The 26,897-nt window shown below is 35.1% G+C and overlaps 4 protein-coding genes across 4 annotated transcripts in view; 1 reads left to right on the top strand and 3 right to left on the bottom strand.

Annotated features, from left to right (window-relative positions):
- Nucleotides 1-8,075, top strand: part of LOC125645567 (uncharacterized) — an 8,835-nt gene extending 760 nt beyond the window's left edge. Inside the window, exons 1-3 of the mRNA XM_048871164.2 lie at nucleotides 1-1,165; nucleotides 6,514-6,749; nucleotides 7,111-8,075. The exon at nucleotides 1-1,165 is cut by the window's left edge and continues 760 nt beyond it. Coding sequence (XP_048727121.1) covers nucleotides 1,141-1,165; nucleotides 6,514-6,749; nucleotides 7,111-7,239 — 390 coding nt within the window. The 5' untranslated portion in view covers nucleotides 1-1,140 and the 3' untranslated portion in view covers nucleotides 7,240-8,075. The remainder of the gene's footprint in view (nucleotides 1,166-6,513; nucleotides 6,750-7,110) is intronic.
- Nucleotides 8,076-8,154: 79 nt separating this feature from the next.
- On the bottom strand, nucleotides 8,155-11,849 carry LOC125647461 (uncharacterized). The gene is made up of 4 exons (XM_048874133.1): nucleotides 11,837-11,849; nucleotides 10,765-11,448; nucleotides 10,048-10,170; nucleotides 8,155-8,202 (listed from the first exon to the last, which is right to left on the bottom strand). The coding sequence occupies exons 1-4, from the start codon at nucleotides 11,847-11,849 to the stop codon at nucleotides 8,189-8,191; spliced, it is 834 nt and encodes a 277-aa protein (XP_048730090.1). The 3' UTR covers nucleotides 8,155-8,188.
- Nucleotides 11,850-14,471: 2,622 nt separating this feature from the next.
- On the bottom strand, nucleotides 14,472-15,923 carry LOC125645565 (uncharacterized). The gene is made up of 4 exons (XM_048871163.2): nucleotides 15,827-15,923; nucleotides 14,982-15,662; nucleotides 14,672-14,794; nucleotides 14,472-14,592 (listed from the first exon to the last, which is right to left on the bottom strand). Exons 1-4 carry the CDS (start codon nucleotides 15,882-15,884, stop codon nucleotides 14,561-14,563), a joined length of 894 nt encoding a protein of 297 aa, XP_048727120.1. The 5' UTR covers nucleotides 15,885-15,923; the 3' UTR covers nucleotides 14,472-14,560.
- A 3,808-nt stretch (nucleotides 15,924-19,731) lies between these two features.
- On the bottom strand, nucleotides 19,732-25,975 carry LOC125645563 (nacrein-like protein). Its single transcript, XM_048871160.2, has 8 exons — nucleotides 25,774-25,975; nucleotides 25,486-25,662; nucleotides 22,989-23,164; nucleotides 21,700-21,780; nucleotides 21,555-21,584; nucleotides 20,521-20,617; nucleotides 20,219-20,421; nucleotides 19,732-19,985 (listed from the first exon to the last, which is right to left on the bottom strand). Exons 1-8 carry the CDS (start codon nucleotides 25,946-25,948, stop codon nucleotides 19,839-19,841), a joined length of 1,086 nt encoding a protein of 361 aa, XP_048727117.2. The 5' UTR covers nucleotides 25,949-25,975; the 3' UTR covers nucleotides 19,732-19,838.
- Between the last annotated feature and the right edge of the window lie 922 nt (nucleotides 25,976-26,897).

Below are 26,897 nucleotides of genomic sequence, written 5' to 3'. Positions count from 1 at the left end.
ATACACTGCTTAATGTATATGTATGTAGTGTATTGTATAGAATTGTTATACTATACAATATGCATATATACAGGTACATTGCCCAAAGATTTTTTTCCAACATGATATAGAAAACCTTCGTGATCAAAATTATCAACGTATCAACAATGTTTTAACGAAGGAATTAAAATCTTGAGAAATTAGAATCTTAGAATTATTCCAGAATAAACGTAATTCACTCGACTCTGACTAAATACGTCACAATAAACGTAATTCACTCGACTCTGACTAAATACGTCACAATAAACGTAATTCACTCGACTCTGACTAAATACGTCACAATAATTGACATGACAATAGATTCAGTCAGCCGCTGCAGATACACTCGCAGAGATTATCTGTCTACGTGCACCTGCTCTAAGTGAACAAACAAGAAATAAATGTACACGTGTATTTATGAAATAACCCTTTGTCTCTTGTGACTTTTATCACACTCGTCAAATTCATCCAATCATCAGGGTGAATATATTTGCTTAACTTCACATTGTACGATACACAATAACACAAGTCTGACAAAGAGATGGAAAAGTAAAAAATATTTTGATAGAAAAGGTTTCTTGCCAGCTTTCGGCATACACCGTAAGAGAATAATAAAATATTATTCAAGTTGTTATGCAAATTGCACTAATGCATTTGCTATCGCTTTTAAAAAGAGAGCAAAAATCTTCGAACAAATACGAATATAAGAAATCAAGTATTGATCGCATGAACTGAATGGGAATCGACATTGAAGGGGATTGTATGTCGGCTGAATCGATTAGAAATGGGAAGTTCTGGTCTGCTGGCCACAATCAGACGGTTAGCATTTAAAAAGCAGAACTAAGATCTGTGTTTATATATGTAATTCACGAATTTAAAGTTCTTTCATTTGGCAGATAATTGAAAAAAATCAAGCGACAGTACTTCGTAAGAATCAACGGACGACAAAATCTCCCAAATTTAAATATCTGATTTTTCGCTGAGCCTTTGATGTGTGGGACAGTTTGAATTGACAATTGGATAGTCACCCAGTAGAACTATTCAGAGTGGCAACCATGCAAACCCTATATGTGTATAAACTACCAGGTGTTTTTGTGACTGGATAGAGACCATGATACAGTGATGACACAGGTTACCCCTGTTGGTGGTGAGTAGCAGACAGTGGCACTCTTAATATTAGACAATTTGTGGACTCATATCATGTCATATCATTGTATCGATTTATCTGATTGGGGTTTCAAATCTCAAAATTGTACGTAGGTTTTTCCATTAAACATTAAAAAGGGGGAAAGAACAGGCATGTACAAATATGTGTTTCTGAGAATTTTATCTTTGATGATAGGAACAGACGACAGGACAAGTTGTGCTGTAAATTCTGTTTTCCTGAAATAGAATCTTTCAAAAACGATATTAGTATAAATAAATGAGTTCCTCTTCGTTACGTTTTCAATACACGACAAATGTATTGTTATAATGAATCCTTAACATTGGAGCGATATACATGTAGAATTGTCATACTGAGTATATTACAAAGGCAATATAGATTATAAGACTCTTATGAGAAGCCATGAAATATAAGGTAATTCCACCCAAGGGATGCAAAAAATACATATACAAGGGCTCGAATTTCATTTAGATCTACATTAGAGTGTGACACTTTACACCAGAGACACATGGAACATTGGTAGAGGGACTACGATGTAGTAGAGCTGGTGAGATACCAGAAAATTAGAAAAATAAGTATCGAGTTCATAGTCACTCAATCACTACACGTATGTCACGTGATGTGAAAGGTAGAAACATCTTTTTATATTTTTCTTTCACAGGATATCTGTATATTACACGCGTAAATATGAGGAAAATTGTTATAATGGATCTTGGATATAAGGGCGATATAAATATTGTCATAATGGATCTTTAATATAAGGGTTATATATATATATATATATATATATATATATATATATATATATATACATATATTGTTATACTAGATCTTGGATATAAGGGCGATATAAATATTGTCATAATGGATCTTTAATATAAGGGTAATATATATATATATATATATATATATATATATATATATATATATATATATATATATATATACATGTATATTGTTATACTAGATCTTGAATATAAGGGTGATATAAATATTGTTATAATGAATCTTTGATAACAGGGGTTATAACAAATCAATAACAAAATGGCAATAAAGATGAAGTAACTGAGAAAATGTAAAACTGAACTGTGACCTTAAGTGTTACCTGAACAGAATACAGAGTAATATATGTTGTTATGTACCCGTCCTTGTGTATAAGGTCATATATCTTTCATTGAAACAGTTTCACCTTCAACAAGTAGGCGACCATTGCTAGAAATTAGAAACTCGTGTTTGATGTAGTGACAATCGTCGTGTACGATTGTAACAGCGCGGGTTACGAGTTCCTTTACATGTGTTTGTATCACAAGGAGGCATTTAAATTGTTTAAGAAATATAACTAGTATTGAAATCACATTTAGATTATTGAATCAGAAAAGTTTAATCAAATACAAATCAACAAATACTTATCAACCTTTATTCAGAAAATACTATTAAGGCCTATCAATCAGTCAGTACAATTGTCAAAATACATGCATTTATATCTAAAATGTTGGTACATTTATTAATATCTTATTCATTTATAAAGCGCAAACTTACATATAGTTTCTATGCGCATTTCCGTTTCTGTAATTAAGAGCCGTAGTTACAGCATTGTGAATGATTCATTCGAGCATCATATTTAGCTATATAACGAAATATAAAAAATTTAGTAAATGTGAATTGAAGACAGATATCTTTGTCTGAGTCAGTCCGAGTATAATGCACGTGGTCATGACATTTAACATAATACTGTAAATACAAAGACACGTTTTCCACTGAGTAGGCAAAGCTGATTTGATATTAAAGGTAAAAACGAATTAACTTCATTGTGATTAATTATGTATGTAACACGGTAATTGAAACTTATTTTGAATGAATAGAGCGCAACGAAGGAACAATGAAACGAGTGTAATTTCTTGCAAAACATATAGGATTGTACATTTGCATGGTCTTTTCTTATTACAGTGCATAGTCGCCATTATCGATATTGTTTACAGGTTTTCATAGGAAAATCCATGTATATGTGCGTGAAACTGATCCATCTTACATAAAGAGCTGTATAAACACACCCGCCGTTCCTAAACAAGAGTGCAAACAGACCCACCATTCCCAAACAACTGTAATACATGTCATTGCAATTATATTAGGTTTGAAGATTTTATGAAAATAAATGCACTGTGTTCTTCTGTTTTAATCCACGACTTCCATCAGCCTCGACAATATATAGAGATATGTGCAGGTTACAGACGATGACGCGTGCCGGTGACATTAGATTAGATACAGTAATCATTGTAAAATAAGTAAAAAAAAAAATCTATATATGCACCCAGGGGTACATGAGCCGAGTTGCATGGGATACATTGTAAAGTCAGGAATGATGTGTTATATTTATAATTGTGAAGAACTAATTTCAGTTTTAAACTTTTCGAGTTACTGTCCAGAAACCATATTTGTCTGAAGTTTTCAATCTATTTTCAGTCACTGTGACCTTGACCTTTGTTCTCCAAAATCAATAGGAGCCTTGATTTGCTGGTATACAACAATATATCCAAGTTTCATTTGATTCAAATTAAAAAAAATTAAGTTATCCTTCGGAAACCAAAATGTTTGGGAATTTTAAATCTATTTTCAGTCACTGTGACCTTGACCTTTGACCTATTTGCTCCAAAATCAATAAGGATCTTCCTTATCTGGCACATAACAATATCTGTAGGTATCATTTGATTCGGATTTAAACTGAGTTATCATCCGGAAACCAAATATTTCTGAAATTTTCATTCTATATTCGGTCACTGTGACCTTGACCTTTTTTCTCCATATAATGGTAATTGAGCAGTGGCAATTTCAATGAGGTTATTAGGTAGATCTTGATTAAAAAAAAATATTGAATGTTTTTTTGCCATGTTCTCTACTACATAGATTTCTTGGACTAGTACTCTTTTATTAACACTGATGCAATTAGATACATCATTACATAGTTAGCATAGGGGCATCCATAGTAAAAGCAAGAGAAAGTGATCTTTGTATTTTTTCCCTTAATCAATATGGGGTAGGGTATATAAAATAGCCCCCAAAAGGATGGGAAGTTCACAACATCCTACAAAATAACTATATTCTCCTTCTTTTGTCAGTCACAAAGTATTGCCATTCTATTGGAGACAAAAATTGGTACTTTTCAAATATATCAAACGACAAAATAAAGTATTTGTTGAAAAAGCGTCTTGGATTCCACTGAATAATTCAGGTTCCCCAGACACCTGTATAAAAGTAGGCATGGAATTAACACCCACATGTTTAATACCTTTTGAAAATGCATGCGTTCATCTAATCAACCGTTAAATAACCATAAACTGTGGAATACAGGAAAATGATAAAGTCACGTACTGCAAAGCACGGGATTAATTACGGCACCAGGAGACAGAGCTAGAGAAATGTGGATTGTAAAGCAACAGGTACCGGTATACTAATTCAGATCTAAATAGGTAGTGAAAAGGTTTCAGCATTAAATTTTATTGAATTGGAACTTAATGTAAATATGATGGAGTGTTTTGAAAATAATGGAAGTTTGCTTGTCAGGGTTTCAGAAAGGTAGAGGTCCTTTCACGCCTGTCACAAGATATTATTAAATACGTAGATAATTATGAGTGCATTGCACTTATGTAAGACAGTTTTAAAAGTATATCTTTATTTTTTGATATTTTAATTGAAATATGAAATACCCGTACATGAAATATATTCAAAAACATTTATTTTGACAAATATTGATATCCTTTTGAACAATTTAAATACTTTAAATGCCTACCTGAACGTTTGAAAGTCTAGTGTTCTGTTCTGTGTAAGATAAGGTTTTAAAATGAGGGTGGCTATTGACAAATATGTTGATGTTACAGAGGTTTCATCAGCCTCGTTTAAAGTAAACATTTTGGAAATTTTATGGAAGAACTGAAATAATAAGAAAAGTTAAAGTGATTACAATAACAAGTTTCCATACAATGTGCAAAAATTAGCGGGCGAGGGTAAAAGATGTAGCCCAAACTTTTCTCTCTTATACACGTGTTAGCATTAGATCTCTCTAATATTCATTTAGAATATCAAATTGTTCCGGATTCAATAGGACACCATTTTAAAAGTTTTATTTGAACATTCAAACAATATACAATTGGACATCATAAATACATAGATGGAAGAATTTGAAATATCATGATATAAAATCATTACAAGTTTTCTAGTTTATATACGGAACAAAGGCGATGTAACGATCTAATTTTGTAGAATAACATGGGTGGCAGAGACAGTTTTTTTTTTAAATTCTGAAATATGTGGGTAGGGGGTATACATCAAAGTCAGATTATGACAGACTAATGAAAAATCGCATTTCACTTTAATGTCATAATTGTATTTCATATTGGTGTAGTAAATAAAGTATTACCCTAAATTATATGTAAGCTATGCATACTAGTGTTGGTGCACGAAACATGCTCTGAGCAAGGACACTTTCTTGCTTTGATTGGCTCTCATATAGGCCAATCCACACAACCATCATAGTAGCAAGCGAGGGGATTTAGACACTGTGCACAATCAAAAACCCTCTCTGCCCTTCTTACAATTCTACCTTTCATATGGGGCTATCCACATTCCCTCTCAGCTACATACCTTTTCCTGGACCATGCATGTTTTCACCGGGCTTTCTTCAGCAACTGACCACGTGTCTTAGTTTCGTATTTGCACCCATCTATATGCTAGGAATCATGGTGATACCTACATGTTGTATATCAATATTTGTATCAAGCCCTCAGCTACATTTGACATGTATCCTAAAATTATTGTATAAATTTTTACACATGTAATATCACTGTAAATATGGGGTATCTCCATTTTTAAAGAAAGTTGACCGATCGGGCCTATAGTGCGAAACTGTCCCTTGCTACATGTACCAAGCGTTCTGTACATTTTTGATTCGATTTGTTTGTTAGTCTGTCACTCCATTTATCAAGAGGGTTACATTAAGAGTGAATCCTAAATATTATCAAGGTGAGCCTCTTGATTGCAGGAGTTGATTCGATTTTGAGGGACTTCCGTTCCGAGATTTGGGAAGAGTTGGATATTGTACTTTGTTATGGAAGAGGTTTCCGGTCCCCGATTTTTTTTTTATTTATTCATATGTAATTTAACTTGCAATAAAAAAATTCCAAAATGAATCTAAACAAACTACTATATTGTCTACTGTTTCATCATACTAAATTTGGAAGAGCTTACTCGGAGTCTTCTGCCACCTGTGTATGAAATTATTTAGTAGGAAACATCATGTAACTTGATCACGTAACAGGTGGATGTTGTTGTATTAACAGGAGACTTGCCGCCTTCCTATCATGATGTCGCTGGGCGTTCGGTCACTCCTGGTAACACACTTCGAACGTCTGGTATCGGAGGGGTGTGGTACACTCCAACCGGAGCCGTGCCTTTGAATCCGCCACCATACACAGATACACTTCCCGGATACAACGACCGCTATATAAGTCCCCGAGACCTTTCGAAGTATTACAGGTCTAGTGATCACGCCCATCAACGTATTCGGAGACATAGGGTTTGCAGATTTTTCTCTCAGATATATCAAAATACTGACTCAGCTTATATCGAATTAGGCATTGCAGAGTCTGTGTTTGCTAGAATTACATCTAGAGCACATGTCAAACAATTGTTAATTGGATCTAGACAGATAAATGTTATATATGTCATTGATAAAGATATAAAATAACCGTTGTAATGTTAGGTCAATGGATATAGTTTGAATTTAAAAACCCTAAATGAATAATTTATTGTACCGTTTGAGATATACATTTTGATGGTTGTTCAGAAAGACGTAAAAGTACAGAGTTATGACATTCTTTTACAAATTTAATGGTTGATTGAATTTTGCGTTGAAATTGATCGCTATTGTGTTGTAGGATCTTGGAACAGTCCGAACGAGGACCGCCAGCAGTAAGACCATCATAATTGTATTCTGTGTTCTAACAATTTCTCTCCTCATCGGCCTTATTATCGGACTCAGCTTCATGTTAGCGGAGCGAACGTAGCGGATTTATGTGGGGGGCATTATTGTAAATGTCTCTGTAGCAAATGCAATGTCAATTCTGAAATGTTCATCAATGTGCACTGGTAATGACGTCCGTGATACAGTGTATGGCTGGGAGAATCTGGAGACAGAATTAAATATCAACGATTTATTCCAAAATAGTTCTCGTTTATACCCGAGTGAACCATTGTAAATCGTTTTCCTGTTTGTATTCAAATTCCGGTACAAAGTTGGGCGATATATTTTACGACTTTAATAATTTACATCACTAGGATATGTGTATATCATATTTTACCACAACAGGAATGAAACTGCTTTTGTGTACTATACATTTATTATGAAGTTACATGATACTGTGACTTTCGATCAATAAAACTGTGGGATAATTTAGTTGTCATTGACAACGAATCTTTAGAATATGTACAATTATTCTGCTATTTGTGGTTGTTGCCAATACATCTTCTAAGCAATCCCATTTTCTGAAATTATAAGGTTTGCATACACATTACTTGTATATACTATTAATTCGTGATGAAAGATAAAGATGGAAAATATGTTTGAAATCATTTCAAGAAATAAAGAAAATCGTTTTCCGCGAAAACTAATTTTATGACAAAATGGTTCCTATTCATGTGAAACTTTTAACAATGAGTTTCAATATTCTTTTATATGTGATATCGAGTCTGTGATACATTTGCAATATACCTACATTGTTCTGGAATAGAACTTAGAGATTGTTATCGATCGTTTTTGTTAATATATATGTCGAATATTTTAATTATGTTGTTTTAATTATGTTATATCAAATAATATTTGAATAAACTGCCACAATGTGAATGTTTTGTGTCTCATTAAATCGTCTGAATATATTTTTAGCATTGCATTATTTCATGATCTCATAGGTATACCTAATAGACTGTGCAACGGTGTCGTGAAGACTCCAAAGTTTACTACAGATTTGGGCCTGAAATAGAAAAAAAATATACAATGCGTCATCGATTCATCAATTTCTTGATTTACGGTAGGGATTTTTTTCGGATCAATTCTTATATCCAAATTGATACGCGTGAAATCAGGTGTTTGGGCATGACATTCATTCAGTATTGATTAAGTACAATTAGATATTGTTTAGTTTAGTACATAATAACTTGACTGGGAGAAATGTATCGAGAAAATTAAAACGATGACAATCACTTATCCATGGAATCTATACACTGCATATATTCTAGAGGATTGTACATGTACCTTGAAAGTTACCATGACAACCTGGCGTCATCAACATCGGTGAACAAGACAGTATTTTTTTTAATGACCCCCCCCCCCCCCCCGCCCAAAAAAACCCCCTCAAAACACTACGCATAGATGGCGTATCTACAGTTTGTGACGCACACGCATGACTGTGTTGATGCATTTGACCTATCTAACCTAGAAGAGTGGCCAGATTATAGTGTTTAACTACAGTTTAAAGTTATATAACTGGTCGATTTCCCGATTTCCAAGAAACGATTAACCTTACACAGTGCTAGCTTACATAGATTATTCCTCTGATGGATGCACTTGACTATTCATCAATGGAATGCTGGTCTACATTTTCTGAATGAGTGAACAGGCTATTGGGTTTTTTCCCCAATAATTAAGTCCATTCCACAATAACTAGATTTTTCGTGGTACAAAATTGCTTCGGTGATGTATGGCTGATAGATGATGCAGTCAACCATTAAACATTTGGATGGAGCTTCTGACCTATATTTTATGGATGAGTGGACAAGTAATATGCATCTCTAGCTTCTATGTGTGAGAATCTGAGATGTATCTCTAGCTTCTATGTGTGAGAATCTGAGATGTGTCTCTAGCTTCTATGTGTGAGAATCTGAGATGTGTCTCTAGCTTCTATGCGTGAGAATCTGAGATGTGTCTCTAGCTTCTGTGTGTGAGAATCTGAGATGTGTCTCTAGCTTCTATGTGTGAGAATCTGAGATGTGTCTCTAGCTTCTATGTGTGAGAATCTGAGATGTATCTCTAGCTTCTATGTGTGAGAATCTGAGATGTGTCATATTGTAATTTTGACTTGGTCATATGATTGCTTATCGCAAAGATGACGTAATTGATTGATTTTATATTGTTTAACGTTCCTCTCGAGAGTCTTTCACCCATATCCATGGACTGATTGATGGTATATTGTTTAACGTCCCTCTCGAGAGTCTTTCACCCATATCCATGGAATGATTGATGGTATATTGTTTAACGTCCCTCTCGAGAGTCTTTCACCCATATCCATGGAATGATTGATGGTATATTGTTTATCGTCCCTCTCGAGAAGTTTTCACTCATATGAAAATGTTACAACTGATGGTAAAGGGCTGCAAAATTTACGCCTGTACTCGGCTCTTATGGTCATTGAGCAGGGAGGGATCCCTATCTTGCCAAACCTGCTGTGACAGGGGACCTCGGTTTTTGCCCCTCATCGGAAGGACCGCCCTATTTAGTCACCTCTTACGAAAAGCATGGGGTACTGACGACCTATTCTAAGCCGGATCCCCAATGGGAAATGACGTAATAGAAAAACGACGTCACAAACATAGTATGTCTGATTTTTCCAATGTTTGTATTTACACTCACCCAGTAAAAAGAATTACAATATGACGCATTTATATGATGTGTAGCGCAGTATTAATCCTCACGGACTCTCGTTATAATAGATGTCACCGACTCGACAAATAACAACTTCCGGTTAGAGGGCATCATGTACAATGCATATATCGATGATGATTTAAGACTATATGAAATGAATGGAATATAACATTCTTACTTAAATTTGCGCATGTGTCTCCGGTATAGCCACGTGCACAATCACAAATAAATTGAGTGTCAGATGGCGATCTGCAACTCCCGCCGTTTTGACACGGAGAACATACACAGGGATCATATTCATCTACAATGAAATCATACTATACTAAAACATTGGGGTTATAGCTACAATATTAACTTGAGTTGAAAAGTCTCTTTTGGAACAAGTGTTCAAGTTCTTAATTGGATTACATGCCTCCAATTTTTCAAAGTTATACTAAATATCGCTGTTTAAGGAGGTGTACTACACCAGAGAAATTTGATGTAGATGAAAAGTGGAGGATATGTACAACAATATTTTGAAATTGAAAATTTGAAATTTACTTTATTTTGTCAAAAAATACAGTTCTAGTAGAAGATAATCTGAGAAAATTAAAAACTCCTGCTGGACTCGAACTAGCGACCTACAGTTCAGCAATCGGTATGCTTTTTTTTCCTCTTAGGAAAAAATCAATCAGTCGATATGCTAACCTACTGAGCTACATGTACTTGAATTGAACAGGAAAAGTCAAATATTGCTGATATTGATTTTTTCCTCCATGTTTTTAAAGGAAGTCAGACATTATGAGGATGTAGAGTACCTCCTTAAACGGTATTGTATAGGAATTCTGTGGGTGTTGAAAATACACCCAGAGTCACCGAAATAGAAAATAAGAAAAGCCCTCATAAATATAAATACCGAATCGTAAACCAAGAGCGGCACCATCTTTGTTTTCTTCTTGATGATGAAACTTGTATCCACCGCAGCCTCCAAAGTGAATCTCGTAGTCGAAATAAAACTCAGGTGGCATACTGCTCGCCGACGAAAGAGTGTTGCCTAGGGAAATCCATTCGTTTATGAACACAGAGGTGTACCAACCACTACCATATCCGGCATTTGCCTTTTGGCCGGGGTTGAAGTAAAATACGAAATAACTGTTAGGTTGTGCATCGCAGTTCGTGAAGAGGACATCTTGGTTTGATGCTCGATATCCTTGTACGTCCCCAACATGACTAGCTATTTGTATTGGAAGGAACCCCAAGTATAGATATGGGGCTAATGTTACGGAATTAATTGGTGTGGCATATCCAGGATGATGATTGTAAAATATAGCGAGCGAGATATTTTTATATCGCTCAATGTTCTCTAAAACAGTCTCAGTCTGAACACCATCTGCTTTGACGTGTCGTATTTTGACATGTTCTGTTGTAGTAAACAAGTCATTCATGTCGATTTTAAGGAGTGAATTTTTTGAAATATAGGTGTATCCAAACTTGGAATGGAATTCGCAATATACTTTATAAGGTTGATTTTTCCGATTGAATATTGTGTAGGTGCCATTTGGACTATGGCGGTTTGTAGAATATATATCCTTGCAGGAATCTAAAAGAAAAAATACTACATCTATAAAAAATTGATTACTTCTACGCTGAACACCCACTTCTCATTGTACATTAAAAGCTTGCCCTAGCATACAAATAGAACATCATGTTTATTTACACTAGTGCAAACTCCTTTGAATATTCCCCTGATCCACCAAAACATACAATACTATCAATTAGTGTCCATTAGGGTCCCGATTCATCATGATTGAACTAAATCAAGATAAAACTGTTAGCATATATGTAATACCATACATGTGGGTTTTTTTAATCAGATTTCTAAAATTCAAAATCTACGAAAGGGCATTTCCACTGAATTAGAAGTTGCCAGCAGTGTCAGCTTTATCCATAGTTTCATCATCAAAATAGAGTTAGGACACTTTACATACCTCGTACCTTCATTGATGGTTCTTACTCACCATTTACATATACATCTAGATAAGGACTATACAATATACATAAAAAGATGAAGATAACGTACAGTGATCAATCTCATAACTCCTATGAAGAATACAGAATTAAGCGTTAGGCAAACACGTACCCCTGGATATACCAGATGTGGGATCAGGTGCCTAGGAGGAGTTAGCATCCCCTGTCGACGGGTCACACCCGTAACACATACAGTGCAAACTACAGAATGATTTGATTTCTTCACTTCATCAAGATGTAAACATGAATATATCCGAAGTCAACGACAGTACATGATGTTATTACAAAACTAACAACTGTCATACTATTTCAAATGAATATAAAGATATGTGTCTAACAGTACATAGTCTCTGTACCCAAAGTTATAGTCCAGTGCGAGTACCAATCATAAAGTCCATCAATGAAAGTCTTCTATTATATTTCATCTCAATGTAAATCTCGTGTTAGACGTTCAGGTATATTGACGACGATTGACATATTTAAAGCAATGCTCATTTTCCTCCATATGTCTATTCAACATATTTCAGTATACTCGAAAAAAAAGACACCACAGAGTATTCCACATCTGTTTCGTACTTAGGTATTTTATCGAACATGGATGTTAACAACAAACTAACAACTCCGCTTTATGAGAAACGGGGTGACTTAAGCTTCTCCATCGTTAACTTTCCATATTTATGTAGCAATATTCCATTATCACTTACATGCAAGGTGAAGGTAACGAACAGTGATCAATCTCATAACTCCTACAAGCAATACAAAATAGATAGTTGGGCAAACACGGACCCCTGGACACACCAGAGGTGGGATCAGGTGCCTAGGAGGAGTAAGCATCCCCTGTTGACCGGTCACACCCGCCGTGAGCCCCATATCCCGATCAGGTAAACGGAGCCATCCGCAGTCAAAATCAGTGTGCCAAGAACGGCTTAACAATCGGTATGAAACACGTCAGACAGCATTTGACCCAATGCGAGGTTGTATTGACGATCTACGTTATAACGACCATAGAATTTGCGAAATGCTGACTTCAATCGAGACTGTTGAAATCCCTGTACCATCAACTTGTTTGTCAGTAGCTTACCTCGATTTAAAAACTGACTATACCCAGAACAAGCTCTTGCATATCGAATCAGTTGAGATATATAAACGCCATATGCAGGTGATAATGGAATATTGCTACATAAATGTGGGAAGTTGACGATGGAGAAGCTGAAATCATCCCGTTTGTCATACAGTGGAGTTGTCAGTTTGCCGTTAATGTCTAATTTCAATAAAATATCTAAGTATGAAGCAGAAGTGGACGACTCTGTGGTGTCCTTTATTTCGAGCTACTTCTCTCAACTGTTCAATACGCGATAACATGTTCTGCGTAGGATCAATTGTCAAAATCGAGGCAGGCTATTAACAGATAAGTTGATGTTACAGGACTTTCAACAGTCTCATCTAAAGGCAGCATTTCGCAAAGTTCATGATTGTTTTAACAATTTAATTTACAACCTACCGTTACGTCGAAAGCTGTCTGACGTGTTTGATACATTTTTCTAGGCCGTTGTTTGAATACTAATTTTGACTACGGATTACTCCGTTTACCTGATCAAGATATTAAGCTCACAGCGGGTGTGACCGGCCAACATGGGATGCTTACTCTTTCTAGTGTCCAGGATCCTGTTTGTCCTCTGTATTCTTTAGGGGATTTATGAGATTATGTGGTTGTTCTAACGATCTACTTTGCCAATACAACCTGTCATTGATCAAAAGCTGTCTGACGTGTTTCAGAATTATATGGTCGTTATAACGATCTAGTTTACCGATAAAACCTGTGATTGGGTCAAATGCTATCTAACGTGTTTCATACATATTATCACACCGTTCTTTATATCATGATTTTGACTACGGATTACTCCGTTTACCTGATCAAGATATAGTGCTCACGGCGGGTGTGACCGGTCAGCAGGGGCTGTTTACTCCTCTCTGGTGTGTCCAGGGGTCCGTGTTTGCCTAACGCTTAATTCTGTATTCCTTATAGGAGTTATTAGATTGATCACTGTACGTTATCTTCACCTTTTCATGTATATCGTAAAGTCCCTATCTTGTATTTCTTTTTAGAGTTACGAGATTGTCCGGACGAAAAGATAAGGGTCACGAACCATCAGAATCTGTCCATATCTGTAGAGTTTTTAATAAGATATCAAAGCTTTTGAGATGTATAATTGTAGAGATTTTAACGAGATATTCAAGCTACCTCTTTTTCGGTACCAGACATGGTTCGTTGAAGAAATTTTATTTTTGAACCCTTCTTCGTACAGAATGCACTCTACAACATCAATAGTTTTGTGATGTAAGTAATCAAAATAATGTTTAAGAATACTGGAACAAAACTGAATTCCGGACACAATCCTTTGAAAATGTTTGTTAAGTTGTAAACGTAGTACAAAATTATTGATTTAATCATTTATTTTCAGTAGAAAAAAATTACTGTGTCATAAAAAATTGTATAATTAGTTATAGAAAAAGTAATATGGAGCAGCTCAGAGTTTTTTCTTTGTTTTAACTCAAATGGTTCCGGCATGTCAGGAAAACAAAACAAATTTTTTTCTACTATCACTTTCTCTTTATTTGCTTTTGCAATGGACAAAACAAAACTACAATAGGAATGTTAATTTTCATTGTTCCTTCTTCTCTGATTAGCCTATTATTCCGCCATTTCCGGTATTTCCTGGAAAAAAAAAGATTTTTGAAGTTTCAGAGGATATCTTCGTCAAAAAAGAAAGAGAGAGAATGAGAGCAATGTTTACCTTTCAGTTGACAGGAATCTCCCTCGTAACCGACAGGGCACTCACAAAAGAAATCGGTCTCGTCCTCGGAATAGCAACTACCTCCATTTTGGCATGGACCACTTTGGCAGGGATCTGTTTGCTCTACAAATCGAGGCAGAACAGAACAGTGTTATCTAAGCTGTACAGTATGGGGTTAATAAAGTACGGAAATGACACATTCATTATTCAGTAGTTCTTCCATTTTAATAACCGAAATACTTAGTAAGTGTATATCTGCAAATAAAGATTTGACTCTAAACAACATGCTACAGTTTCGAAAATAACATACCAAAACGCACACCAAGGGCAGCGCCGTTTATGTCATTGTGGTGATGAATGAATGCGTATCCACCACAACCCCCGAAATGAAGTTCGTAGTCAAAGTAGAACTCGTCAGGCATATTATACGCCGAAGGTAGGTTTTGAGCCACTGTTATCCATGAGTGCATGAGGCTTGACTCGCAGCAATGGTTGACATACCCAGTCGGGGCTTTATGGTTAGGATTGAAGTAAAACACGAAGTAGCTGTTTGGGTTTCTGTCACAGTTTGTGAACCTGAAATCTTGACTCGAGGCGCGGTATCCCTGAGGATTGACATGGTTCGCCAGACTAATGGGTAGGAAGCCCAAATAGAGATACGGAGCTAGATTAGCAGCATTGACGGATGCCGCGTATCCCGTGTGCTGATTGTAGAAAATTCCAACCGGTTGTTTCGGGTAGTTGCTTATGTTTTCCATGATCGTCTCTGCTTGTACGCCATTTGCCTTCACGTGCCTCACTTTGACATGTGCCTTTGTTGTGAAGAGATCGTTGATGTTCACTTCAACGCCAGTATTCTTGGACACATAGGTATATCCGAAGTTGTTGTGAAATTCGCAGTAAACCTTATATGACTGGTTTTTACGATTGTTTATCGTGTAGGTACCATTAGCGCTGCTGGGATTCGCTAAGTAAATATCCTTGCAAGAATCTTGAATTAAAGTCATAAATCATGAAATGAATCTGAAAGCGTTCCATTAATACAGAACAAGGTTTCAGAGATGTGGTAGAATATCTTATAAATACCCCTGATAATATCATCACCTATGGCTAAGTTTTGTATTAGATTCTAATATTTAAGGTGGTGACACTCACGGTTAGCGGCATCTGCGTAGGATAACAGTACAATGGACAAAATGACCACTGCATTCATAGTCTTGATCTTCTTCGTTCGTGATCTTTAGTGCTCTTATCAGTTTTACACTCAGTTATCATTAAGATTACAATTTATCAAAGCAAGGGTCGTGTATTATACACAGAACCATATCGACGACTTTCTAAAGGTGTCCAGTATATCATACAAAGGAGAATAATTCATATAGACTGAAATGTTCCAGTACTAGTATTTGATTATACGCTTCAACATATGCCAGAAGTGGCGCAAATCAAATGCCGATTGTAAAAAATTCTAAAAACGTTTAGTTTATTTGAAATCACAAAACATTTTCTCAAATCAACAACATGAAAACTTATTCGACACTTTACACGACCATTCCGCACGATAAGTTAAAGACTAAACTTTTTGATATCATAGACAGATACTTCTTCAACAAAAATAGACAAAGGAAATATTTATATCTGGTGATCAGTCATTTAAGAAACATCCTTAGTTAAAAAACCTCTCCGATTCTACGCAGAAGTACTCTAAAGTTGATATTAAAAGGATTCTTGAGTTGTATGCGACAATTTTCCATTTGTATTTTATAATTTCCAATTTATATTGTATACTTAAAAAATATTTTGTATTTATATTCTCTAATATCCTATTTTATCATTTATATTCATATGCGTTAGATTTGTCTTGTATTTGAGGAAGGATTGTTTACTGATATCTTTTTAGCGAGGGATTTCTTTGATTAAAAATGTCTTAGCCTTTGGGCTGACAAAGTAACTTTTCAAAGTCATTTGATAAAATATGTTATGCTAAGACTATGGTTCAACTTTTTACGCATTAAGTACAGTGCAAATGTTATTTACAATCACTGCTGGAGACGTTTTAGAAAGATAAAACTACATTGAACGCTTTTAATGTAGTTGAGGTACATTTTAATTTTTCATAAATCATATATCAATGTAGTAGTTAACCTGATAAAGTCACGTGGTTTAACTCTCAAGCTCAATGGCTAGGTCGGTATCCTTGTGCTAATTATTTTGTTATCGTTTAGATAACAATTCATATGTGTACTTTTAGGCTAAATTACTAGTTACAGCTTAATGACCTCGTGTTACATGTAAGTAGCTCAGTGGTATATTTAGAGGCTGTTAAGGGATTGTATTCACTTGGTTGAACAAAAAAGTAATAATTTCGGTCGGATCTGCAACACCCCTTTTTGCGCGGAAAATGGATCAATTCCTTTGAAATGTTTCGACCCTCAACTGCACCCGAAACAGCTATATCGCGTTTCCAAATTGATACAGGGGAAACTTGAACAATAAAATGTAACATTTCCATAATCACTACGGAATATTTTAATATTTCCCTATCTACACATGTACTACAGACAGATGAGAGAATACCTAATAATGTAGTATTTACCTGTTCACTATAGACAGGTGTGATAATACCTAATGATGTAGTATTTACCTGTTCATTATAGACAGATGAGAGAATACCTAATGATGTAGTATTTACCTGTCCACTATAGACAGATGAGAGAATACCTAATAATGTAGTATTTACCTGTTCATTATAGACAGATGAGAGAATACCTAATAATGTAGTATTTACCTCTCCACTATAGACAATGTAGTATTTACCTGTCCTTTATACACTGGTGAGGAGAGAAAATACCTAATGATGTAGTATTTACCTGTTCACTATAGACAGGTGAGAAAGCGTACAATTTCATATTTCCCTGTCCACTAGACAGGTTTGAGGCATGGATAAAAAATAATACCCTATCTCAATCAACTAGATATTTTGAAAAAACAAATTGAAAAGAAAAGGCGGAGAGTATTTTATATCTATAAATATAGATCACTGTATTGGGATCTTCCAATTTATAAGTATAGACCAACACATTCTCTGCTTTCTCTCTCTCTGTCCTTTCACATATTGTTTCCCAGAAAAAAGACAAATAAGCACAGAATCGAAATGAAAGAAAGATAAACAAATATTCTATTGAGTGAAAGAAGATAAATAAATACGCTGTTCAATGGAAAAAAGATAAATGAGTATACGCTATTGAATGAAAGATGAGCAAGCGATTTAATGAAAGAATATAGAAATATGAATAAGTACACTGTTTAATGAGTACGTTGTCTGATAGCTGCGGAATTAAATTCTCAGGGTAATTATGAGGATAGACCAGAGATCTACAGATCCACAGTAAGTCAATGATGATGACACTGCTGAAAATTATTAGAACTTTTCTATGTTTTATATAAAGATAGCATACTTATTTATCTCCTTTCAATAAATAGCGTACTTATTTATCGTCTTTCAATTAACAGTGTTTTTATTAAATTTCAAACATTTAAATATCGTACTTATTTTCTTTCTTTCTTTTTATCCCCTCGGCTCGTACACTATGTGTCAAAAACCCTGACTACTATTTGGGCATAGTCTTAAGATGTAACATTATTATATAAATATTCCATCATGATATGCGCATCTAAAGCAATGTCAAAACGTAGTACTTTATATATATTTACATTCACGGTGCGCATTCTGCTGAATTTCTATTGAAATCTTGTTATTTGCAACTGTGAAGGCACATCCTGTTTCAATCTAGTAAGATGTAGTTCTAGTACCGCCTGTCCGCGTGTGAAAATGCACAATCCACAAACCGCGCGACCTATTTCGCGCCATTGTTGAAATTGTATTAAACTATGTTTTCTGTAAAAAGAAAAAAAACCATCAATTATTTGAATTTAGGATTATTGAGAACGCATACCTATATTACATATACACGATGGTTTATTTCATCTGGGACTGTTTCACTTTATCATCGTCCAAATATGGAATTCATTACCAAATATGGAGTCAAGTCAAGATCAGATGATTTTTAGTTGTTACGTTTGAATAACATACGGGTCAATAACATCCATTTTTACATACTTAAATGTATTTGTTTAAAAAATACAGAGAAATTTAAATGCTTTGATTTGTTGAACAGGGGATGAAGGTCGGAAACATTGCAGGTTTTTTTGGTTTTTTTTGCATAACACGCGGTTTTTCTGGTTTGTTTGAGACCGCCATATATCGTCTAACAATCCAAAGAAAGCATTTTACTATTCAAATAATGTCCGCTGTAGACGAATCGTAGAATGCACGTTTTCTATATATTCATTTTTAAAACGTAGTTTTTAATGTGTCAGGACGCAAAAATGACGTCTGCGGGCAGCTGTAATTTCCGCAATAAACAACAGAATGTATATCATATGATGCATATCAATGTAGTCCAAGTGAAACCTTATATAAGATGGCAAAATGCAATGTAATGATAGACAATAAGGCAGAAGAGACAATTCGGTCAAATCGTTTTTAACACAATATGATAGACCACGTTTCATATTATAAAGCCTTCTGCAATCTAAGGGAAATTTTACGTTGATCATTTATATATACCTCCACCCATTGTCACATAGGTAGCAGAACATGCATTGACAGTCACCTACTGAATCAGAAAATTACAACATGATAAAAATTTCATTACAAGGTATTACCACGCAGACTATAAGTTAAAATGATTCATCTACTATTTCTATAATATTATTCCAATGCTTCACACTGATTTTGACTACGGATTACCTCGTTTGCCTGATCAAGACATATGACTCACGGCTGATGTGACCGGTCGAAAGGGGATGTTTACTCCTCCTGGGCACATTATCACACCTCCGGTATTTCCAGGGGTCCTTGTTTGCCCAACTCTCTATTTTGTATTAGTTATAGGAGTTATGAGATTGATCACTTTTCGTTAGCTTCACCTTTCTCACTGTCCTCACAAAGTGACACGACAAAACATGCTTCTCTCTTTGATACCAAAATATAGTAATTCTTGTACAAATGCTTTATATCCACCATATATTATCTGTAGAAAGAATCCATATGAAAACTTTTGATATAAGAAAATGTAATATTCAGAAAGCTAGAATTTCGGTATCATTTTGGACACGGATGCTGTCTAGTTTTTTCTTTGTCAAAGTTCTTCTGGATTGGGAGTTCGTTGCTTTGAATCGGGCGACGTGTTCCGTGGGTTTGAAGCGTACTTCCCCCGTTGACAGGAATGTTCCTAAGGGCGTTGAAAGCCTAGGTATGAAAAAATTACATGTACGCTTAAATACGGATGATATTCTCTCTCTCTTTTGGTTCTGAAAACAATGACTGATTCCGTTTACCCATTGATAAACAAGAGATCTAGAAGCCATCATGCTAAATGAAAATAGCGGGCATGTAACCTGTACTATGAGATTAATTAAAATAACTATTTCATTAACGTTTATGTTATCAAACAGATTTTGAAAGACAAAATCAAAATTTACCACACTGGAGACTTTGATAGGACATTTTAATGCAATCCACTCCACGATTTCATTGCATCCAGGTGACGTCAGAGAGCCTCTGTACGAATAGAAACTCCAATCACTGGGTAGTACGTCACTAGGCGAGATTTTCAAGTGTTCACCACCTTCGCATTTTGGTTTTACACATTCTTCATCATAGAAAGTACAGTCATCGGAGTCATCTTTGATAAATAAGAATAAGAATTGTGTAATTCTTTCTTCACAAAGGAGAACAAAGGACTATCTCGATTTGCAATTCATGCTTGCTTCAATTCGATTACCTTCGAAAAATGAATATTCATCAGAATTGCCGAAATGTGTTCTCATCAAGAAATCTAAATGGCTAGCGAACCGAACATCGCAATCTTGTGTGGCCTCCTGAATGATAAAATGACATGAAATAAAAGACTCATGTGCGGGTGTGTCCGGTCTACAGGGGATATTTACTCATCCTAGGCAGCTAATATCACCTCTGGTATATCCGGGGGTCCGTGGTTACTTAACTCCTAATTTTGTATTCCTTATAGGAATTCTGAGATTGATCACTGTTAGTTATTTTCACCTTTTCATAAATAATTTCCCCAACAATAATCACTTATATTTTTTAAAAAAAAATGTGTTATTTCCGTTTGTAAATCCTGAGACAACTTTTCGTCGTTCAATGGATGGAGTTGATGATTTAAGTAATGATGAAGAAAATAAGTCTCTTTAACAATGATATGGTCCATTTATCATCATATGTCAAGTCAACCCATTAACATCAAACTAATTACGACACCACAGCTATATTATATCACTGTTCGTTATCTTCACCTTGCATATGTAGAAGAGATGAGATATACTATATGTAGAAGAGATGAGATATACTATATGTAGAAGAGATGATATATGCTATATGTAGAAGAGATGAGATACGCTATATGTAGAAGAGATGAGATATACTATATGCAGAAGAGATGAGATATACTATATGTAGAAGAGATGAGATATACTATATGTAGAAGAGATGAGATACGCTATATGTAGAAGAAATGAGATATACTATATGTAGAAGATATGAGGTACGCTATATGTAGAAGAGATGAGATATACTATATGTAGAAGAGATGAGGTACGCTATATGTAGAAGAGATGAGATATACTATATGTAGAAGAGATGAGATATACTATATGTAGAAGAGATTAGATATGCTATATGTAGAAGAGATGAGATATACTATATGTAGAAGAGATTAGATATGCTATATGTAGAAGAGATGAGATATACTATATGTAGAAGAGATGAGGTCGCATATAAGACAACGAGAATGCTTACCACGTCAGGGGCCACGGGGGAACCGTCAATCTGTTAAAATAATTGTCACTGTTATTGTCAGAAAAAACTCTTTTTGAGTCAATTTATGAATGCGTGAACATAATAGACTGATTAATTAAACAAGATATTTTAATTATTCGCTTACCTCTATCATCACCATCATGGCTACCAGAGAGTTTGCTAAACCAAGACTGGGGAATTTACTGTCATAAAAAACCATGTGTGCCTAAAATGAACGGGAGGAATGTAATGTTGTACTATTAAAAGCGCCGTGGTTCCATCAAGCGGTTTTCGTTCTAATCAAAGTATCTCCATCATTTCACTACCTCTCTGTCTGAAATCTTAAAGACTGAATAACCATTAATCAAGTTACATTCATAACTTGAATATAAAAGCGTTTAGGTATCAAGTTTTCTTAATAGAGTGCTACAAATGAATGGAGGTAATAGGATATCCATTACTTTGAAAGCATCAAATAAAGTAACATTTTGCTGTGTTCACATGTAATTTTCCATTATTTGATTAAACAACAATGTAAATCATGTGTACATGAAATGCACCAATAAAAAGACGCTTTTTTGAAGGATTTCTATTCTTGGGTAATGCTTCTCCATTGAATATTCAAGCAAAGATTCGTGAATTGTGCAAAAATAAAGGTGATCGCATAGGATATATTTGTGGAAAATATAGATTTTTAATAATATTTAAACATTTACAGAAAAAATACAAAATTCCACAATTTTGGGGAGTCTCCTACATGTTCTTAATGCGAATTATCTCTAACAACATTAATATATATTTTAACAGGCTTTCTGTTAATCTATTTGGAAATATGCATGGCTTTTACAATTTACACAGATGTATCAATGCTCATAGTAAAAAAAAAAAACCACATTTTGTTATATCGAAACACCTCTTCACCCTTTCTCCACCGAATCGGTCAATATGAGGCGTTAAAATGCGACAGTAGAGAAGGGTTAGCTAAATATATCTAATCGTCCCGAAACCAATGGTTGCGAAGTCCTCGCCCTAACCGCTAAGCTGCAGCGATCGATTATTTCATCGTTAATAGATATTTATCTTACCATTTTTTGAAAATATTTTGATATCTACTTTTGTCATTCATATTCAATGTACATGTATTTATTTTCTTTTGGAGATGTCGTGATGTCCTTTATCAATATACTGATACAATGTTAAATCAATAAATGATTAAATAGAGGACATTCGAGGTTTTTGTTGTTCGGTATAGAATTTATTTCACGAGTGAGACAGGATTTATTTTCACGAATGTGAAGCATGAGTGAAAATATCGAAAATAAAATTCTGTCTCACGAGTGAAATATATTCTATCTTAAACATCAAAACATTAAATTTTCCGTTTATTACATTGTATGTGGTGTGGATTTTGGAATTACGTAAAAGGACACATACCTCCATTGGCCAAAATGTGTCATCGATAGAGTGCTCCGATCCCTCATCTTCCTCCTGACCAACATGGATGTGGACATTGTCTAACACATATTTCGTGTTCGGTGGAGTATTAGGCACATCAGATAAGTATATTTTTTTGTTGTTGCTTCCCTTTACTTCAAAGTGAGGACTATGTCCTAAGAAAAATGAATAAATGACGTTATTATATAGATGATAAAACTTCTCTTTTAATTCTAAAGACCTCTAGCTATACTTGAGCCGTTATTGAACACCACGTTTTCGTGAAACGATGCGATATACACCGAAACATTCTTGGTACAAGTTACATGTAACATTATCGCACATGCAACTGTAAGGTGGCAGGGGACAGTTTCTTTGGTTTTGAAACATGTGGATAGGGGGTATACACCAAAGTCAGATTATGACATACTAATGAAAAATCATATTTCCCTTTTATGTCAATACTTGTATTTCATATTAGTGTAGTTAATAAATTATGACCCTAAATTACATGTAATCTATAAATACTGGTGCTGGTGCACAAAACATGCTCTGAGCAGGTTCCCCTTTTTTACTTTGATTTTCCCTCATTTGGGCTAATCCGCACCACCCCATCACCATCACAGTACCAAACATGGGAATTTAGACACTGTGCACAATCAAGAACCCTATCTGCCCTTCTCAAAAATCTACCTCTCATATGGGGACATCCACCTTCCCTCACAGCTACAGACCTTTTGCTAGACCCTGCATGTTTTCACCGGAATTTCTTCAGCAACTGACCACGTGTCTTAGTTTCGTATTTGCACCCATCTATATGCAAGGAATCATAGTGACACCTACATGTTGTATATCAACATTTTTATTAAGCACTCGGCTATATTTGACATGCATCCTAAAATTATTGTATACATTATTATAAATGTAATATCACTTCAAATATCGGGTATTTCCATTTTTTGAAAAAGTTGACCGGGCCTACAGTGCGAAACTGTCCCCTGCTACCTAAATAATGATGGCGCACCAGATATCCTTTGGTAAGCTCTGGTACACGGTTTCGATGTTTATTTTACATTGTATTAATCATCAATTAATGCTTTTGTAATATATTTCTTTAAATTGGTTTTTATACGCATGATAAAGCACATGAATACAATCAAGTCTACTGTATGATAAACGGGATGATTTCAGCTTCTCCATCGTCAACTTCCCATAAATGTTATCTCGCAATATTCCATTATCACCTGTATATGGTATCTATCTCTCTCAACTGATTCGATACGCAAAATCTTGTTCTGCCTACGATCGGCAGTTTTTAAATCGATGTTACAAGAGTTTTAACAGTCTCGTTTAAAGTAATAATTTCGCAAATTCTACGGTCGTTATAATGATCTACTTTGACAAAAGTTTGTCATTGGGTCAAATGGTGTCTGACGTGTTTCATACCGATTGTTAGGCCATTCTTGCTACCTTTCTGCGAGAACGTCACCCAAAAGACATTTTAAAATGACGCATTTAGCCGAACAGTTTATTGAAACGCACGGTGCTTCTTCATTTTCTTATGATCGCACAAATTATCGAGTGGAGACCAATGTGTGAGATCAGCGTGAGATCAGCTTCAGCAGAGATTTAGACGAAATATTTTCCGAGTGCAGGTAAGAAAGACAAAAAATGCTATGAGTGCGGCCGAACAGGTCACATAGCTAGGGATTGCTTTGATAGGTTAAAGAAAGGATATCGTCCCAACGCTAACAAGAACGCGGCAGTGTTAACTACTCGTGCAACATCTAAAACTTCTTCCCAATCTTGAAAGGCAATGTTCTCACCATAGAGTCGTTACGGATAAAAAATCTACAAACCGGTGTGGGGGGGGGACTAATAAATAGTTGCTGAACTTCCAACCCTGAAGTAATCAAAATCAGCGGATAAGGGTATCACTGAGTGGTCCAGCTCTCTTTAATGATCCTTTATCAATTTCCATTAACTCCACGACCTTGCTTTTGGGTTATCAGTAATTTTACAATTGTACTAATCTATGTCTAAAAAAAATTAAAATCATCACCCTAAATTTACAATGTTACAACACTATTTATCATCAATATATTGTTGTGCATTGTCCAGAAATGCGAAGTTCCATTATTTGGACCTTAAACAGTACACATCAATCTCTACATAAATAGCTCCATCCACATCTTTTGATCCTATAATTTATAATAAGGAACCAGGAATAGTATTGCTTTTCACTCGTACCGATCGGTGCACTTGGATATAGAATCATATACATGTATATGTTTGTAAGGGATCTGATTGCAAAGTGCTTGGTTTGATAAGAATGAGTTAAACTATGGGTTTTTTTTAAAGTCATGGGAGTTCAATAATTGTTTGCCCGTGTCAATTCAAAACAAACACAGCTATTTGAGGATTTGGTCATTTACGAATTGTTTTTATTTGAAATGCATGCTTTATAATGTAAATGCAAATCTATTTAAAGTCTTACCGCTGCCACAGTTTCTGTATTCGGCGTCCACTCTGGTACACACATCTGAGAAACTAAACGTAAGACTCTTGTCAGTAGTAGCTTCCTCTGTTTCTATATCTATTGGAGACTGTCTCGATCCTCTGTCTTCCTCACATAAGTACCAACAACTGTGTACTTTATACCAGTTTTCTGGACCTGAAATAAGAAATTCATTAGATAAATTAAACTGCTCGAGTTCATTACTAAACTCTGCAATACTTACATAAAAGAAATTGTTGTCATATCATGTACTCAAAACATGATTACCATGACATGAGTCTTCATCGTATGTAAATCGTGCGTCCTTTATATCCGAAACCGTGCATTTGTTGCTAGTGGGAAGACAATTGCCTTGGCTACCAAAGCAACAAACTTCTTTAACAGATACATTTAGTAATACTAACGCTAAACTAAAAGCAACGGTACACATTCCTCGAAGCATGTTTTCAGCAACCTGAGCATTTGTAAGATTTCCTGATATTTATACTTAAATGTAAGAATTATAATGACATGAAATAAGTTAATGACATTCAGATCAGGAAATCAATTATCTGACAGCTAATTAAGAATTTACAGACATAATGAAGTGCATTCTGTGAAATTTGTACTTATGAAAAAAAATTTGTGCTGATTTGAATCAGCCTTGAGAAATCAATGTTGTTTATTATGTAACAATTATCTTAAGACTTTATAATTTTCGCCCATCATGAATTCACCAGCGTTTACATTGAGTTATGTCTGCTATTACATTTATGATTGATGCATATAAAGTCATCTGTGGGTATAATTACCATCACTGACATGTGTACAGTCTATTGTTCAGGTAATTGAGATTCGGTATCTGACCCACACAGGCGGAATTTAAAACGATATTTCTGCTGCAAGAAAAGACTGAGAAGAATAAATTAACCAAGAACACTGGAAGTGGAACACGACCCAGTATCTGGACGCAGTCATGAACGTAAAATCATACACGATACAATCTATTTTGGCGTAATATCTCCAATTTCTCACCCATTCATTCTCATATTCACTCACTCTCTCATTCATTCACTCATTCACTCACTCTCTCATTCACATTCTCATTCATTCACTTTCTCATTCATTCATTCACTTACTTTCTCATCCACTCTCTCATTCATTCACTCATATATTCACCCAGTCTCTTACTCACTCACTCTATCATTCATTCACTTACTTTCTCATTCATTTAATCCCTCTCTCTCATTCATCCATTCACTATCTCATTTACTCAATCTCTCATTCATTCACTCTCTCATTCATTCGTTCACTCGCACTCACTCGTTTATTTATTCACCCTCTCATAATATCTCTCATTCATTCTTTCATTCACTTTCTCACACACTCTTTCATTCATTCACTAACTCTCT

Source organism: Ostrea edulis, chromosome 6, assembly GCF_947568905.1.
Source record: "Ostrea edulis chromosome 6, xbOstEdul1.1, whole genome shotgun sequence".
NCBI lineage: Eukaryota > Metazoa > Mollusca > Bivalvia > Ostreida > Ostreidae > Ostrea > Ostrea edulis.
This window is presented reverse-complemented; position numbering and strand designations above follow the sequence as displayed.

Bases quoted from the DNA above. Each gene is read 5' to 3' on its own strand.
- LOC125645563 (XM_048871160.2), bottom strand. From the start codon at position 25,948: ATGCTTCGAGGAATGTGTACCGTTGCTTTTAGTTTAGCGTTAGTATTA. The intron at 21,781-22,988 runs GTATGTGTCCTT...CGTTCATTTTAG, and splicing joins ACACATTTTGGCCAATGGAG to GCACACATGGTTTTTTATGA. The intron at 20,422-20,520 runs GTAATCGAATTG...TATTTATCAAAG, and splicing joins TGAATATTCATTTTTCGAAG to ATGACTCCGATGACTGTACT.
- LOC125645565 (XM_048871163.2), bottom strand. From the start codon at position 15,884: ATGAATGCAGTGGTCATTTTGTCCATTGTACTGTTATCCTACGCAGAT. The intron at 15,663-15,826 runs GTGAGTGTCACC...CTTTAATTCAAG, and splicing joins CTACGCAGATGCCGCTAACC to ATTCTTGCAAGGATATTTAC. The intron at 14,795-14,981 runs GTATGTTATTTT...CTCGATTTGTAG, and splicing joins TGCCCTTGGTGTGCGTTTTG to AGCAAACAGATCCCTGCCAA.
- LOC125647461 (XM_048874133.1), bottom strand. The intron at 10,171-10,764 runs GTATTTATATTT...ATTTCATTGTAG, and splicing joins CGCTCTTGGTTTACGATTCG to ATGAATATGATCCCTGTGTA.